General features: G+C 41.8%; 2 protein-coding genes across 3 annotated transcripts in view; one reads left to right on the forward strand and one right to left on the reverse strand.

Annotated features, from left to right (window-relative positions):
* The window catches only part of tmem169b (transmembrane protein 169b), a 462,028-nt gene that overhangs the window by 256,111 nt on the left and 186,842 nt on the right, over positions 1-19,075 (forward strand). The gene's annotated exons all lie outside the window — the stretch shown is intronic.
* The window catches only part of smarcal1 (SWI/SNF related, matrix associated, actin dependent regulator of chromatin, subfamily a-like 1), a 49,742-nt gene that overhangs the window by 24,087 nt on the left and 6,580 nt on the right, over positions 1-19,075 (reverse strand). For both annotated transcript variants that reach the window (XM_072261132.1, XM_072261131.1), the window contains exons 3-8: positions 12,223-12,498; positions 10,004-10,054; positions 6,472-6,655; positions 5,189-5,339; positions 2,239-2,400; positions 1,180-1,245 (exon numbers count right to left, since the gene is read on the reverse strand). In XM_072261132.1, coding sequence (XP_072117233.1) covers positions 1,180-1,245; positions 2,239-2,400; positions 5,189-5,339; positions 6,472-6,655; positions 10,004-10,054; positions 12,223-12,498 — 890 coding nt within the window. The remainder of the gene's footprint in view (positions 1-1,179; positions 1,246-2,238; positions 2,401-5,188; positions 5,340-6,471; positions 6,656-10,003; positions 10,055-12,222; positions 12,499-19,075) is intronic.

Genomic DNA, 19,075 nt, shown 5'->3' on the forward strand with positions numbered 1-19,075 from the left:
GCTGTGAAGACTTTGCACATTCCCCCTTTGACGGCGCACTCTGCTCATACAGTGCGGAGTGCTCTGGTTTCTTTCCACGTCCCAAACACAAGTTAACTGGATGCTGTAAACAGCCTCATGCATAGCACATTTAGGTTAATCTGATGGGAACATGACTCAGATGGTACAGCAGGAGACAGGCTCCCTGGCTTATGAAACCAAGCCCTCTGTTAACCAGCTCTATTTATACTACTACTTTAATCCCAATCTTTATTCTTCCAACATTCTCACTGAGGGAATAAAATGGAGCTTGGTGGTCAGAGCGTATCCACTGCGGCGGAGAGCCCATTTCCATCCTGCATAGCTCTAAAACAGATCAAGGACTTGGGTCTCGTGTTCAGTCAGATGGACTGAACAAAGCCTCATTTCCCCTGCCCTCAGTGAATGTGTATGAGCACAAAGAGGCCTGGAGAGTGTTTTTATTTAAAACACACACTCTGCACCTTGAAGTAGTAAATGGCACCACTACATAGAAAGGAAAAAGGTCTCCACTGAACACCTGGCTGATATACAAACAAAGCTTAGTGAGTACTATCTGGTCTGGAGCAGCATGTTGATACACATTACACTTTTAAGTTGCAAAGTGAGGTTAAAACCCAATACTGATAAATCTCATCTGATTTTATTAACAATAGATTCCCTTTCCCCTTACAACCTCGGGAGATGGAGGTTATATTGGGAAGCTGAAACCTCGGAGGATTGTTTCAACTTCTCACCGCCTGTGTCTCATGAAGTCCAAGGCTCATACAGAAGCAGCTATCCTCAATGCAAAAGCCCACTGCAACGTCAACAGTGCATCACTTATTTGTAATTTTAAATATAAAACAAGTTTAAACAAACCCCATTAATGATCACAACTACATGGCCAAGTGGTTAAGGCGTTGGACTAGTGATCTGAAGGTTGTGAGTTCGAGCCTCAGCTGAGGCAGCATGTTGTGTCCTTGAGCAAGATACTTAACCACACATTGCTCCTGCACGTTTATAGCCCAGAGGCAGCAGTTGGTGCAGTATGGACAAGACATAGGGAGGGGACGTAGTAGTAGTAGTGGTGGTGGAAGGCTCGACAAGATCAAATGGGAAAGCCAGGGATCTTTGGAGAAGGGAATCAGTTCCCAGTGGATGGGAAGGTTGGGAAAATACCTGGAGAAGAGGAAGAGCAGCTTTGCATCGTGCAGTCTTCATGTTCTTCAGAAAATGAGACTCATCCTAAAAGACAAAATAGAAAATCATGACCTGAAGAAGGGTCCTGGCCTGAAATGTTAACTCTTTATTTGTTTCCATAGATGCTGTCCGATCTGCTGAGTTCCTCCAGTATTGTGTGTGGTGCTCAGACAGAAAATCAGTCAAATTCAAACTGCAGATTCTTCGTGCAAGACAGATAGTAGGAAAGAAAAGGGCTAACCCTCAAATTTTGTAAAGTTGGGTTATTTCAATAAGGAATATTGCTCCTTCTTCAGAAGCAGCAAGTTGGGAACACAGCCTCAGTAAATTTAACGTGGTCTGCATGTGAAATGAAAATCAAAACCTGCATATTGGAAATCTGAGAAAAGAGAAAGACTTAGAATCAGAATCACACAGCACAGAAACAGGACCTTTGGTTACCACAGACACAGTGGGCCATCAAATACCTGTCCACACTAATCCCATTGTCCAGCAAGTGTCCTGTAGTCTTCTATGGCCTGACAATTCAAACATCCATCTAGCTATTTCTTCATTATTGTTAGAACCTCATTGACTTTTCAACCACTATCCAGTTGTTGCAACATACACACTAAAGGAATCAGGGTATAGATTTGTCCAGGAAAGTGGTGCTAAAGTAGAAGGCAGCTGAATAGTGGAGCAGATTGGAATATCCAAATGATCCACTCTTGCTTCTGGTATATTTAAGCTCTTATGACAGAGACTAATTGGAGAGCTCTTACTTTAGCTAATGCATTGAGACATACTCAAGAGATACCACCACCAGTGAAAACAAGATGTGCTGAGTGACCTCCTCCTACATGAATCACACTGTAGGGAATTTACCGTGTGGGATCACACTATGCCAACATTGGCGAGATTGTGTACTCCACAATTCTCACAGTAGATGTTGCGAGATTCAGGGTCAGGACGAGTCTTCAGTTTGCACAGAACACATGCCAGGTGCCGTGCCTGACCCGATACCAGAGCAAATAGTGGAAAACAACTAAATGCACCTACCACAATGATGACCTGAAACTGTCTCTCCTTCAGCTGCTTGCTGAATTTGGCGAGCAGGTCATGGCTGATGATGTTGATGTTGGAAGAGGAGAGGCGATCTTTGCCCGTCATCACCACGTTGATGGTGTCAGCATCCACAGAGGGCAGCCAATGGCTGAAAGCCTATCAAATGACAAGAATGCTCATCACCCAGTCCACAAACTGCACTTGGATCAGATACTTGCAGCCTTCAACACGAACACGATATTAACCCAAAATTCAGTCCGCAGCAAGGCATTCACACACCAACAAGCCCAGAGCCCTGACCTCAGGGATCCACTGCTACAAGATGACATGCCCAGGAATCCCCTGCAAATCACAAGACAAGATTGGGGATGTAGTGGACAGCGAGGAGGACTATCACAGCTCGAAGCAGGATCTGGACCACGTAGAAAAATGGGTTGAAAATGGCAGATGGAATTTAATGCAGACAAGTGTGATGTGCTGCACTTTGCAAGGACAAACCAGCATAGATCACTGAGGAGCGCAGTAGAACAGAGGTATCTGGGAATACTGATCCATAATTCCTTGAACGTGGCATCACAAGCAGATGGGGTCTTAAAGAAAGTTTTTGTCACATTGGCCTTCATAAATCAGTATTGAATACAGGAGTTGGGATGTTGTACAAGGCAATGGTGGGGCCAAATTTAGAGCATTGTGTGCAGTTCTGGTCACCCACCTACAGCAAGGATATCAATAAGATTGGAAGACTACAGAGAAAATTTACGAGGATATTGCAGGAGATTGAGTACATGAGTTAAGGGAAAAGATTGAATGGGTTATGACTTTATTCCCTGCAGCGTAAGAGTAGGAGGGCAGATTCGATAAAGGCGGTATAGATGTGAGGGGTACAAATAGGTAAATGCAAGCGGGCTGTTTTTTCATTGAGTTCGAGGGAGGGAGGTAGATAGATAGAAAGAAGAAAGGAAATTATAGGGCAGTTAGCCTGACTACAGTGGTTTGGAAGATGTTAGAGCCAATTATTAAGGATGAGGTTTCGGGGTACTTTAAGGCACATGATTAAACAGACCAAAGCCAACATGGTTTCCTTCAATCTTGCAATGCAAACCGGCTGAAATTCCCTGAGGAAAGAAGAGACAAGATAGTCAAAGCAGAGTCAGTGAACATTGTTTACTTGGATTTTCAGAAGGCCTTTGACCAAATGCCAGGTGCTGTGCCTGACCCAACACCAGCTGGGTGCCCTGTAGCATATGTGACTACTTATGAAAAGAGCCCGTGGGATCACAGGAAAAATACTAGCATGGCTCACTGGCAGGGGGCAAAAGACTGGGAATAAAGGAGGTTTTTTCTGGTTGGCTGCCAGTGATGAGTGGTGTTTCACAGGGGTCAGTGTTGGGATTGCTTGTTTTTACGTTATATATCAATGATTTGGATGACAGAATTGATGGATTTGTGGCCAAGTTTATGGATGATAAAACTTCATTTATCCCGAAGGAAATCATTATTGCAAGGTTGCTCAGTCAGAAATATATACCTTAAGATACAAAATGATACAAAACATTGAGGTACAAAAAATACAAAATGTGCATTAAAAAGTAATAGTGCAAAATACAGATGTGCAATGAAACCATATACTTATATACTTGAGGAGGAGGAATTGTAGAGTCTTATAGCCACAGGGAGAAAGGATCTGATACAAAGATAGGTGGAGGGGAAGGTAATGTTGGTGAAGCAGGGAATCTGCAGAAGGACTTAAACAGATTGGGGGCATGGGCAAAGAAGTGGCAGATAGAATACAGAGTAGGGAAGTGTATGGTCATGCACTTTGGTAGAAGGAATAAAGACAGATTATTTTCTGAATGGGGAGAAAATACAAATATCAGAGGTGTAAAGGGACTTGGGAGCTTTCATGTAGGATTCCCTAAAGGTTAACTTGCAGGTTGAATTGGTGGTAAGGAAGGCAAATGCAATGTTAGCATTTATTTTGAGAGGACTAGAATATAAAAGCAAGGATGCAATGCTGAGGCTTTATGTATAAGACATTGGTCAGACCACACAGATACTGTGAGGAGTTTAGGGCCCTTTGTCTAAGAAAATACATGCTGGCATTGGAGAGGGTCCAGGAGGAGGTTCACAAGAATGATTCTGGGGAAAAAAGGATTAACATATGAAGAGTGTTTGATGGCTCTGGGCTTGTACTCGCTGGAGTTTAGAAGAATGAGGGGGAATCTCACTGAAACCCATCAAACTTTGAAAGGCATAGATAGAAAGGATGTGGAGAGGATGCCTCCTACAGTGGGTGAGTCTAGGACTAGAGGGCATGGCCTCAGAGTAGAGGGGTGTCCATTAAGAACATTGTTGAGCAGGAATTTATTTAGCCAATAGGTGGTGAATCTGTGGAATTCATTGCCACAGATGGCTGTGGAGGCCAGGTCACTGGGTATATTTAAAGCGGAGGTGATAGGTTCTTGATTAGTCAGTGCTTTAAAAGTTATAGGGAGAAGGCAGAAGAATGGGGTTGAGAGGGATAATAAATCAGCCATGATGAAATGGCAGAGCAGACTCGATGGGCCAAATGGCTTAATTCTGCTCCTATGTCTTCAGGTCTAGAGGTCACAGGTTAAAGATGAAAGCTGAAACGTTTAAGGGAAACATGGGGAACTTCATCACTCAGAGGATGGTGAGAGTGTAGAATAAGCAGAAGTGGTGGATGCGTGTTTGAATTCAACATTTAGAGAAAATTGGATAAGAACATAGTTGGGAGAGGTATGGAGGGATATGAAGCAGCTGTGGATTGATGGGACTACCCGGAGTAACAGTTCAGCACAGACTAGATTTTTGTTGATTCTTTTCCCTTCTCACTCTCTGAGACATCATATTATGAGCCTTGGACTAATTTTAAGGAAAAGTGACATGTAGAGTGGTGAAATGCCTGAAGAATGGCACGTACCTGTGCCCAGGTGAATCGTACTGAAGATGGAGCCACCACAAGCACTGGCCACTCTTTACGGTAAACTGCAGCAATGCAGATCGCCTGCAGGGTTTTTCCAAGCCCCATGTCATCAGCGAGCAGCAAACGACCCTCTCGAGAAATCGCAAAACTGTCAAGACATAAAGGACCAAACACAAAATGCCAGGAAAGCCCGTGGAATTATGAGAAGATAACCACATATAAGACCATAAGACTATGGATGAACCCGTTTGGCTTTCTGACTGGAAACAGCCACCCCGGCTTCTGACACTCTCCCTGAGTCAGGACTCAAATGGACAAAGGCTCAGAGTCACACGGTACAGAAAAAGGCCCCATCACACCATCACAACCTGCAGCATTCTGCGTGCTGGTGATTAAGGTAACTCAAGCAGTGAATTCCACAATCCAAACACCCTCTGGGGTCAGAGTCAGAGTGTAGAAACAGACTCCAACAAGGCCCACTGCACTCAGTGTGTTGGAGATTAAAGTATCTCAAGCAGTGAATTCCACATTCTAACCATCTTCTAGGGTCAGAGTCATCACAAGGCGTAGAAACAGACCCTATCTACACTAACGTACAACAGTAGCGTAGCAGTTAGTGTGACACAATTACAGCTCGGGGTGCCAGAGTTCAGAGTTCAATTCTGTAAGGAGTTTATACGTTCTCCCCATAACCATGTGGGTTTCCTCCAGGTGCTCCAGTTTTCTCCCAGATTCCAAGTTAGTAAATTTGTCATTGTAAATTTGGGCCAAAACCCTTTAACAGTCAGCTCAAAATGTAAAATGTACTTTTTGTCATAGATACCGCCTGCCCTTGAAACATCAATATCTGTGAGTCTTAAGTTTTTGCTTAACATTTAGTTGATCAGTACTGTGCAAAAGTCTTAGGAAACGCTAGCTATATATCCGTGCCCAAGACTTTTGCACAGCACTGTAAAGAAATAAATAAGTATCCATATTTACAGCAATTCCACAGCATCCTGTGTATTGGAGATTCAGTGTATTCCACATTCCAACCACCATCTGGGGGTCAGGGTCAGTTAAAGAATCACTAGCTATGGCTTTTCTTCCCACAGTTGCACTGTCACCCAGTAGATTATTCTCCCAGGAACACTTTACCTCCCCTTTCCCCTCCTTCATCCTTTTTCAAGGGTCTACTGAAGATTAATTTTTACTCAATCGCTCATCCCACCCATCCCACTCAGATCCTGTCTATTGCTTCCCTTTGACTGAATCCACATCAACTGAAGATTAAGACCTACTTCACTCCATCCCTCTGGAAAGGCATAAGGCTCTGAACCAATTTGGAATCGACATGAGAGAGATCAGCCTCTGGGATGGACGAAGGCTCTGGGCAGGTCTTTTCAAACTGGGTCAAGAATACCTCCAGAATACCACGGGGCAGAGGCTCCACCTGCACAGTGGAGATCTTCGACAGTTCCTCAACTGGAAAGCAAAGCAAACTGTTAAGAAAGCATTCAGATGCACACAGTCAAAGAATCACAGTGCACTACAACACAGAAATAGGCCCTTTGGCCCATCTAGTTGTGCTGAATTAATAAAGCAGAACGTTTCAGAACCTCTGGACATTTCAAAGCACTTCACATGGTAAACTGCGGCACAGAATCTGGAGCAACAATCTGCTGGTGGAACTCGCTTGGGTTGAGGAACATCTGAGGGGGGAAGAAATGATGCATGGTTTCAACCTGAAACATCAACAATTCCTCTCCCCCACACACACAGATGATGCTGAAGCCCCACTGAGCTCCTCTAGCAGATTGTTTGTTACTTCACATACAAAAGACAAGATGAAGTGTAGCCACTGCTGTAATTGCTAGAAAAACTACATACTAGTTACGTAGTTATTACATTAACATTTAATTAAACCAACATACATAAACTACATTAAATTACATGAACTACTTGTACTTTAATTACATTTAGTTTGTTAGTAAAATGAGCCATTTTATGCACAATATCGATAACATTTCCTGTTGTGCAGAGTTCCAAGAGTTATACAACATGGATACAGGACTTTCAGCCAAACAGACCACACCAAAAATTCCCATCTAAGCCATTTCAACTTGCCTACGTTCAGCCCATGTCCTTCTGAGGTTTCCTATCCTTGGAGCTGACCAAGAGGCTTTTATGAGTTTTGTTTTGAGAGATGGTAGGCGTGGTTCCCTGCAAGTGACGTTTCAGGTGACAGAAAGGTGAAGGCACATTTTGGTTTACTGGCCTCTATCATTAGGCCATGGAGTATAAAATTTAGGAGGTTATGTCCTCATCCTGTGATTGGTCCATATCCCTCCATTCCCTTCAGTCATAAATTTACCAAAAAGCCTCTTAAACTCCATCAGGCTCCTGATTCCACCATTACTCAGGGTAACCTATTCCAGAGCACCTACCACTCTGTGTATAAATATCACATCACCTTTAAACACTCCCCCCCCCCCCCCCACCTCTCCACACTAACCTTAAAAGCATATTCTCTGGTGTTTGACATTTCTACCCTGGGGAAAAGATTCTGACTGTCTACCCTAACTATTGCCTCTCATAATGTTAAAAAAAAAACCTCTATCATGTCTCCCCTCTGCTGCTGTCATTCTAGGGAAAGAAACCCAAGTTTGTCCAACCTTTCCTTATAACTCATATTCTCTAATCCAGGCAAACCTCTTCTGTACCCTTTTCAATCTACACATCCTCCCTACTACGGGGTGAACAGAACCACATGCAATACTCCGAGTGCAGTCTTACTAAAGCTTTCTATAGCTGCAGCAGGACTTCCTTACTCCTGTACTCAACCTCAATGAAGGCAAGCAAGCCATACGTAACCTTTCCCACTTTATCCACTTGTGTAGTCTCTTTCAGTGAACTATGGACTGGACCTCATGATATTAATAGGCCTGCCTTTAACTGTATACATTCCCCTTTCATCTGACCTCCCAAAAGTACAACTCCTCACACTTGCCCAGATTAAGCTCTATCTTCCATTCTCTGCCCACGTTCGAAGCTATTTTATAACCCACTATATTCTTTGATAGTCCTTTCCACTATCTGCAACTCCACCAGTCTCGATGTCATCCGCAGGCTCGCTCACCACCCACCTACATTTTCACTCACACCCTCAGTGGCCTCTTTATTAAGTACACCTGCTTGTTAATATAAATATCTAAGCAGCCAGTCATCCGGCAGCTACTCAATGCATAAAAGCATGCAGACATGGTCAACAGGATCAGATATTGTTCAGACCAAACATCAGAAATTAGAGTGCGATCCAAGAGACTTTGACTGTGAAGTGATTGTTGGTGTCAAACAGGGTAGTTTGAGTGTCTCAGAAACTGCTGATCTCCTGGGATTTTCACGCTCAGCAGTCTCTAGAATTTACAGAGGATGGTGCAAAAAATAAAAACATTCAGTAAGCAGCAGTTCTGTGGGCAAAAATGCCTTGTTAATAAGGTCAGAGGAGATTGGTTCAAGCTGACAGGAAGGTGACAGTAAGTCTAATAACCACACGTTACAACAGTGGTGTGCAGAAGAGCATGTCTGAACACACTCAACATCAAACCTTGAAGTGGATGGGCTACAGCAGCAGAAGACCTCAACAGATTCCACTCCGGTACCTGATCAAGTGGTCACTGAGCGGATACATGTCACACGCCAGTACACAGTGGATGACTGGACCCTGGAGAGTATTGTGAACAGAGCAAAGTACAAGAACTTGAACTTCGCCTGTCTAATATTTTCCCTGAAACTATTAGTTAGGGTGGTGAGGAGACTGTAAGGCATGCTTGCCTTCGTTAGCCAAAGCAATGAGTGTAAGAGTTGGGACTTCATGTGACAGTTGTGCAGAGTGTTGGTTAGGCTTGTAGAACTGTGTGCAGTTCTGGTCACCACATTACAGGAAGGATACGATTGAATTGAAGCAAGTGAGACGAGATTCAGAAGGATGTTAACTGGATTGGATAGGACTGGTCCTCAATCTTATTTATGCCATAGATCAACACCATTAAGCAGGGGGTCTGTGGACTCCAGGTTGGGAATGTGCTCTATAGCGAAGGAGGGCGAGAGTCATAGAGCCATACACAGAAACAGGCTCTTTCACCCATCTAATCCGTGCTGAACTATTCATCTGCTTAGTCCCATTGACCTGCATCTGGACCACAGCCCTCCAACCTCCTCCCATCCATGTACACATCCAAATTTCTCTAAAATGTTGAAATCCAGACGATGTGCTCAAGGCAAATAAAAATTCTGAGAGACATAGAAAGAGATACAGCCAGAGTGCATTTCCCATGGTAGGGATGCCCAAGGCCAGAGGGCATTGGTTTAAAGTAAGAGGGAGGAGGTTTAAAACTAGCTTTTATCTGGAATGAGCTGCCAGAGGCAGCCATGGAATCTGGAACAGTAACAACATTTAAGTAGCAGCTGGACAGGTACTTGCATCAGCAAAGCATAGAGGGATATGGAATTAATGCAGGCAAATGGGATAGGCATTGCAAATGGAAAGATTTGGTGGGTGGAAGAGCTTATTTCTATGCTTTACAACTGTGTGAACTTGCTGAAGAACTATCAGCACTCCGGCTGGGCATTCACATCCACAACTCAGATACTCCATGTTCTGACAAGCACCTCATCCATTGTCCTCTTCACTATCTACAAGGTACAGGGGATTAGCTGAGAAGAATACAATGGACATCAAGGAGGGGAAAGGAGGGGACCCTAGGGAAGGGAGGAGGTATTAGAGATGCAAGGATGGGTAAAGTGGAATACAGGTCTACATGTGGTACTCACCCAGCACTCTGTAATCCTCCAGGAGGAAACTCCACCTTCTCGTTTTCATATCTACAATCCAATAAAATTGATTGATATCAGCCCAATTCAGAATGAGCTTAAGAATAACCTTCAGGACCACGACAATGCAGACAGAAAGGAAGATTAAAAATAAACTAATCTAAAATGAACAGTTGTGTCCTTATCATAAACAGAAGAGATTCTGTAGAAACTAGAGGAACTTAGCAGATCAGACAGCACCTATGGAAATGAAGAAACAGTCGATGTTTTGGGCCGAAACCCTCCACCAGGACTCTGGTGTGTGCATTTTACGTTGGCAGCAGAAGCGTAGTGACACTTACGGACTACCCCGCACAACCGTCACAGATTTAATTTGATGCAAACACATTCCACTGTATACTTCGATGTCAGCACCTCAACCTCCCCTACTCCAGGACCTCATCCCTCCTTGTATCAATCTGTACTACAACTCCCGTTGATCGCCTCTCCACCTTCCTGAAAGTTCAGTACCCTGACTGAGACATTCCTGACACTGGCACTAGAGATGAGAACTACTGGTGGCAGAATTTCAGATGCTGACGAGAAGGTATAAAGGAGTCAGATGGATCAGCTGGTTGAGTGCTGTTGCAACAACAATCTTGCATTCAAGGTCAGTAAGACCAAGGAATTGATTGTGGACTTCAGGAGGGGAAAGATGAGGGAACACACACATCAGTTCTCAAGGGACCAGCAGTGGAAAAGGTGAGTCGTTTCAAGTTCCTGGGTGTCAACATATCTGAAGGTCTATTTTGGGCCTAACATATTGATGCAATTACAAAGAAGGCATGACAGTAGCTGTATTTCATTAGGAGCTTGAGGAGACTTAGTATGCCACCAAAGACGCTTGCAAATTTCTACAGATGTACCGTGGAGAGCACTCCAACTGGTTGAATCACCACTAGGCCACTGCACAGAATGGGAAAAAGACTTCAGAAAGTTGTAAACTCAGCCAGCTCCATGATGGGCACCAGCCTCTCCTGCATTCAGGACACCTTCAAAAGGTGATGCCTCAAAAAGGTGGCATCATTCATTAAGGATCCACATGACACTGGATATCACAAACAAGAGAAATTCTGCAGACGCTGGAAATCTAGGCAACACACACAAAATGCTAGGGTAACTCAGCAGGCCAGGCAGCATCTATGGAAAACAGTACAGTCGATGTTTCAGGCTGAGACCCTTCGGCAGGACATCGACTGTACTCTTTTCCATAAATGTTGCCTGGCCTGTTGAGTTCCCCCAGCACTTTGTGGGTGACACTCGACATGCTCTCTCCTTATTACTACAATCAAGGAGGTACAGGAGCTTGAAAACACACACACACAATGTTTCAGGAACAGCTTCTTCCCCTCCGCCGTCAGATTTGTGAATGGACAAATGAACACTACCTCACCATTTCTTTTAATTTCTTGTCGTCATTTATTTTCTATCCTATTATGCATTCCTATACACTGCTGCTGCAAAACAACAAATTTTATGACACATGCCAGAGACATTAGGTCTGATTCTGAATCATTCCAGAGTCTGCAGAAGTACGTCTCTTCCCTTTACTGACAAATCTCCCACCACTAATGCTTGCCTATGCTCTTCCATCCTCCGCTGTGCATCAAAGCCAGCTGTGGTACTACAACCTTACCAGCCACTGCCATTTTGACTGTGAGACTGTTCCCCTGACAGTATCCAACATGCTATACCCGTTTGAGAGGGGGCCACAGGGGACTCATGAATTGCCTGCCCATACTTACTGCTCTTCCTTCCTGCGTCTGTGGTGCCACTAACTCACTGAAAGCACCGACATTTTCTGCATTGCAGGTGCTCCGTAGCAAATCCAACCCAAGCTCCAACTTCTCTGTATGGTCACCAAGAGCTATAACTGAATGCATTTCCTGCACACCAGCCCAGCAAAAATGATGGGAAATGCCCCTGATCTCCCACATCCTACAGGAACTCTGACTGACTGCTATCCCCTTTATCATCAGTCCCATCTAGCAAAAGGAATTAAAGCCTTACCCAATGCTCCTTACTGGAGTTTGGTGCTCACCAAAACTACCCCTAAGACGGCTGAGATAGTTGTGGGGAAAAAAGGGAAGGGAATTAGAGAAGTAATCACGTGGCACGGCCTGGGGAGTAAGAATGGGTGTCATTGGCGAGGGGAGAAACTAAAAGATGGCATTACTCACCATAATTCCTGGAATTCATCTGTTTGAAGACATTCAGCACCTCTGCATGATAAGCGATCTCGACCTCACAGCGGGACCTGGAGATGAGGATGAATCGCCCCTGTATCCCCGCAGTAGGCTTTTTCCAGTTCTTTCCTGCTGTCACCAGTTTGCTTACGGTAAGTGACACACTGTGCCGCCTCCTGGCTTTCGGTGTATCACTGGTGACACCAGCCGTTTCCAGCACTCCATCTAATGGTTTCAACACAACCGTTGGAATGTGCTTTACCAGGCCCACTGCAACAAAGACACAAGAATTGATGGTCATTATAAAGGTCACAACACGTTCCACCATCACAGGTCTCCCCAGCTCATCATCTCTTCACTGACCTCCCTACTGAAACTGGCCAAGTTCTGTACTCTGACAAGAGAGGGGACAACACAGTTCCCCTATTCGAAAGCAACATGCACTTCAAACTTTTCTTCAGTTTTCACTTTACTAGACTCTTTTCACAGAACATAAACCAGCAAAGGAACAGGCCATTCTGCCCACAATGCTGTGCTGAACTAATTAAGCTAACAACACCTAATCCCATCTGCCGGCACATGGCCCACACCGCTCCATTCTCTGTCTAATCATGTGTTTCTTAATCAGATCTGCCTCCACCAGCCCAGGCAGCGCACTACAGGCACACACCTCTGTGTAAAACAAAATTTGCTCTGAACACCTCACTTGAACTGTCCCCCTTCACCTTAAATTCATGCCCTCTAGTATTTGACATTTCAAACCCAAGAGAAAGATGCTGGCTGGCTATCCTATCTGAGCTTCTTATAATTTTATTAACTTATATCAGGTCTCCCCTCACCTGTACTACTCTATAGAAAACAACCCAAATTTGACCATTTGCTTGTTATAGCAAACACCCTCTAATCAGTTGTGTCCATGCCTGCAACTGATCTATGTATCTATTGATAACTTTCACACTGTTCACAATGCCACTAATCATTGTTATCACCTGCAACTACTAACCCACCCACATTTTCATGCAGCTCATTTCTATCTATTGCAGACAGCAAGAGTGCCTGCAGAACAGCACTGCTAATGGATCTCCAGCCAGGATATCCCATCCACCACTGCCCTCTGTTCTCTATGGGCAAGCCAAATCCAAATTTCAAAGTTGAAAGTAAAGCACATTTACATCATCATATAGAACCCTGAGATTCATTTTCCTGTGGGCATTCACAGAAAATACAAAGAAGCACCATAGAATCAATGAGAAACCACACACAAGATGGACAAACAACCAATGTGCAAAAGGCAAGAAATTGTGCAAATACAAAAAGAATAATGATAAATATTGAGAACGTAAGATGAATAACCCTGAAAGTGAGTCCATAGATGTGCGAAGTGAAGTTGAGTGAAGTTATCCCCTCTGGTTCAGAAGCTGATGGTTGAGGGGTATTAACTGTTCCTGGTGGTGTGGGTCCTGAGGCCCCTGATGGCAACATAGAGAAGAGAACATGGTCTGAACAGTGCAAGTCCTTGATGATAGATGCTGCTTTCCTGCAGCAACACTCTGTATAGACGTGCTAAATGATGGAAGCTAAATGATCTGTGATGGACTGGGCTGTATTCACTACTTTTTGCAGGATCTTCTGTTCAAGGGCATTTGTGTTTCCATACAGGCTGTGATGCAACCAATCAAACTATTCTCCACTGAACATCTTCCATATGATTCAACAGGTACATTTAATGTCAGAGAAATGTATGCAATATACATCCTGAAATTCGTTTTCTTTGCAAACATCCACAAAAACAGAGTGCTCCAAAGAATGAATGACAGTTAAATGTTAGAACCCCAAAGCCTCCCCCCACTCCCCCTCCCACGCACAAGCAACAGCAAAGCGATGACTCCCCTCCCCCACCAAAAAAAACATCTGCACCCTCCACTGAGCACTCAAGCGTGCAGCAATGCATCAATAAAGACACAGACTTGCAGTACCCCAAAGACTACTCGTTCACCCAATAATTCAACGTACCACAGGCTCTCTGCATCCCTATAAGAGAGAAAGAGATGTTCCCATTTCACAGCGAGAGGGGAGACATAAATCGGCAACTTGCTGATTTATGGTGTTAAAAGTCTATTGCGTCGCTTTTTCCAAATTCTGTGCCCAAAGAACTCGGGTCTCTGGGCGCACACAGCCAGCAGCCGGTTCGCTGCTCTTCCGTGTACTCCCACAATACATCAGGCAGCAGCACCGACCTTGAATCCACCCACCTCCAGAGCCACGCAAAATTTGAGAAGACATGCTGAATCTTGCAAACTTCCAAGAAAGTAGAGGTGCTGATATATATCCCCACTACTGAGCACATCTCATGGCATGCGCTATCACAGGAAAGCAGCATCCATCATCAGGGACCCTGCACTACCCTAGGCATGCTTTCTTCTCCCTGTTGCCAACTGGAAGGTGGTACTGGAGCCTAAGGACTGACACCACCAGGTTCAGGAACAGTTATTACCCCTCAACCATTAGGATCTTGAACCATTTGCCACATCCTGAACTGTTCCCACAACCTATGGACTCACTTTCAAGGACTCTTCATCTCATGTTCTTGACATTTATTGGTTTTTTTTTTTTTGGTATTTTCAGTGTTGTCTTTTGCACATTGGTTATTTGTCCATCCTGTTGGATGCAGTCTTTCACTGATTCCATTGTGTTTCTTCGATTTACTGTGTATGCCTGCAAGTAACTGAATCTCAGCATTGTATATGGTGATATATTATAGGTACTTTGAACTTCCTGTTCCTTTTCCAATCTTTTTATTAATTTTCAAAATTATAAACATAACAATATTAATGAACAGAGATTGGGATTACATTATTAATAATTGACATTACAAATATAGCATTGGTAATAATACAGATGTATAAAGTTTCCCAAACTCTAAATATAATTGAACATGATAGAGGGATAAATGAGAAAAAATCTAAAAACCCCAAATTAGAAAAGAAAAAAAATTAACCTAAACTAAATAAAACTAAAAAAAACAATAGAAAAAAAAGACAGGCTAACATATTACATTGGATAGAATCATTAATGTCGTTAACTCCACTCCTCTATCCGTGTATTTAAGTTTAAAAAAAAAGGATTCGAAAAGGTCAAACTACATCATATGGAAATGTTGTATAAATGGTCTCCAAGTTTCTTCAAATTTAATCGAAGGGTCGGAGGTGCCACTTCTAATTTTCTCCAAATTCAAACAAGATACAGTTTGAGAAAACCATTGAAATGTAGAAGGGGGATTGACCTCTTTCCAGTTCAATAAGATACATTTTCTAGCCATTAATGTTAAAAAAGCAATCATCCGACAGGCTGAAGGGGATAAATAACTACCTTCCATCATCGGTAACCCAAAAATCGCAGTAACAGGGTGTGCTTGTAAATTAATATGCAAAACAGTAGAAATAATATCAAAGATAGCTTTCCAATATTTATGCAAGAAAGGGCAAGACCAAAACATATGAGTCAAGGAAGCAACTTCAGAGTGGCATCTATCACAAATTGGGCTTATATGTGAATAGAAATTAGCTAATTTGTCTTTAGACATATGTACCCTATGCACCACCTTAAATTGTATCAATGTATGTTTAGCACATAAAGAGGACATGTTAACTAATTGAACATTTTTTCCCCATTTTTCTATAGGTAAATGAAGTTGGAGTTCTCTTTCCCATTCAACCTTGATTTTATCCGATATACCTGAATTTATTTTCATAATCAAATCATAAATGAATGCTATTAAGCCCTTCCGTAAAGGATTTAAACTTAGAATTTTTTCCGTTATATCAACTGGATGTGAAGTTGGAAATGTGGGTAAATTAATATTTAAAAAGTTTCTAATTTGTAAATATCTGAAAAAGTGAGATCTAGGCAAATTATATTTATTAGATAACTGTTCAAAAGACATGAAACAGTTATCCAAAAATAAATCACAAAAGCTTAATATACCCTTCATTTTCCATACTGAAAAAGCTTGATCTATAATAGAAGGTTGAAAGAAAAAAATTAGATGTAATAGGGCCTAATAAAATAAATTGGGTCAAGCCAAAAAATTTACAAAATTGAAACTATATTCGTAGTGTATGTTTAATTATTGGATCAACCATTTGCCTATTTAATTTAGAAATAACAAATGGTAAAGAAGTCAAAGAAAATCCTTGTACAGATTTACATTCCAGGTTTACCCATTGTGGATATAAAGTTATATCCAAATCTTGTGTCCAAAATATTAAATATCGGATATTAATTGCCCAATAATAAAATCTAAAATTTGGTATAACCAAACCACCATCCTTTTTAGACTTAAGTAAGTATTTTTTTAAAACTTAATCTAGGATTTTTGTTCTGCCATATATATGAAGAGATTTTAGAATCTAAAGTACCAAAAAAGGATTTAGAAATAAAAATTGGTAATGCTTGAAACAAGTATAAAAATTTTGGTAGGAGAATCATCTTAATAGCGTTAATTCGACCAAGCATTGATAGAAACAATGGGGACCATTTAATAAAAATTTGATTAATTTTATCAATTAAAGGTAAAAAAAAAATTATGCTTGAATAAATCCTTATGTTTCTTAGTAATTTTAAATACCCAGACAAGTAAAATAATCATTAACCAGTCTGAATGGTGAACATCTATAAATTGGAACCTGCATATTTAAAGGGAAGAGTTCACTCTTATTAAATTTCAACTTATAGCCCAAAAAATTACTGAACTTACCAAGCAAGGATAGTAGTGCCGGAATAGATTTTTCAGGGTTAGAAATATATAGTAATAAATCATCAACATATAGTGATAACTTACGTGTTTCATTCCCACGGGTAACACCAAATATATTAGTTGATTAACGAATAGCAATGGCCAAAGGTTCTAAAACAATATCAAATAGCAATGGACTAAGAGGACAGCCTTGCCTGGTGTAGCGAAACAAATGAAAAAAGGGAGATCTTTGATTATCGGTAAATACTGATGCCGAAGAGGTAAGGTATACTAATTTAATCCAAGATATAAATGTCGGACTAAAATTAAACTTTTCAAGCACACTAAATAAATATGTCCATTCAACCCTGTCAAACGCTTTCTCAGCATCTAGTGAAATGACACATTCTGGAGTTCTAGATGAAGGAGTATAAACAATATTCATTAATCTCCTAATACAGTATTAAAAAAATAATGATTTTTAATAAATCCCATCTAATCAACAGAAATAATTTGAGGCAATACTTTTTTCAATCTGGTCGCTAATATTTTAGAAAAAACCTTGGAATCTACATTCAACAAAGATATAGGCCTATATGATGCACATTCAGTGGGATCTTTATTTTTCTTAAGAAGCACCATAAAAGGACTGTGGTAATTTACCTATAGATAATGCATCCTTAAAAATTCTATATAGCCAAGGTGAGAGAATATTAGAAAAGGAATTGAAAAATTCTACTGTGAAACCGTCCGGACCAGGTGCTTTACCTGTCATCGAAAAGATAGCATTTTTAATTTCATCTTCAGTAATGGGAGTTTCTAATATGAAACGTTCATCAAATGATAATTTTGGAAAATTCAATTTCCTTAAAAATTTGTGCATTATAGTAAGATCATCGGGAAATTCTGATTGGTATAGTGAAGTATAAGACTCTTGAAAGGATTTATTTATCTTTCAAGAACTTAAACTTTAAAGTTGCTGACTCTCTCCACCTTTGATCCCCTAATGAGGTCTGTCTCATGGACCTCCAATTTCCACCTGTAGTCAATCCTGAACTGTTTGGCCCATCACTGTGGGTCTTATGCATCTTAACCTTCTGGATAAGCCTACCTGTCAAATGTCTTACTAAAATTCACTTCTACAACATCCACAGCTCTACCTTAATTGATCCCCTTTGTAATCTTCTTGAAAACCTCAGTCAAGTTGGTAAGACATGGCCTGGCCTGTACTGCACAAAGCCATGCTATCTGTCCCAAAATAGACCAAGCTTCTCTGTATGCTCATAAACACCACCCCTAAGAATCCTCTCTGATGGCTTCCCTACCACTTGAACCTCCTGCAGAAATAGTTGTGTCATGGTAAGAGAAAAATACATTAATGTCAGACTGACTGAAGTAGGAGGGGGGACAGGAAAGGCTGGAATCAAAACAGAAAATGTGGGAAACAGTTAATAGGTTTGGCAGTATCTATGGAATGAGAAACGAGAGTCAAAACCCAAGGCAGACTAGGTTTGTTTTTCATGGAGCCAATAAGAGTGATATTCAAATTATGGGGATATAGGTACTGAGAAACTTTTCTTCAGTTTCAGAGTTGTTGAGTATTGATCGGTAGAGAGGCAACACAGTTCTCCTGAAGTCCAGAAGAAGCAGAAGAAGAAAAAGTGTTCCCATATCTGGAGTAACATACACAAAATGCTGGAGGAACTCAACAGGTCAGGCACCTTTGGACAGGAATAAATAGTCAACGTTTTAGGCCAAGATCTTTCACTGAGACTCATATCTGGAGCCTAACCAACTCCTCAAAACTTCCCAAGCCTCAAAATATTCCCCACAGCCCTCCTAACATCAACTGAACCTTCAACATCCAGATAACAGACCTGCGAGCCTTACATCGTGGGAGATAAATTACTGGAGAAACTCCTAAGGGATCAGATTTGATGTACATTTGGATAGGCAGGGACTGATTCGGGATAGTCAGTATAGCTTTGTATGGAGAAAATTATATATCAACATAGAGATCCAAGCTGGGATGTTAGTTGTTTGTGAGTTTAGGAGACGTGATTCATATGTTTGCAGATGACATGAAGATTGTAGTATTATGGATAGCAACGA

The sequence above is a fragment of the Mobula birostris genome, chromosome 6 (genome assembly GCF_030028105.1).
Source record: "Mobula birostris isolate sMobBir1 chromosome 6, sMobBir1.hap1, whole genome shotgun sequence".
In the NCBI taxonomy this organism is placed as follows: Eukaryota; Metazoa; Chordata; class Chondrichthyes; order Myliobatiformes; family Myliobatidae; genus Mobula; species Mobula birostris.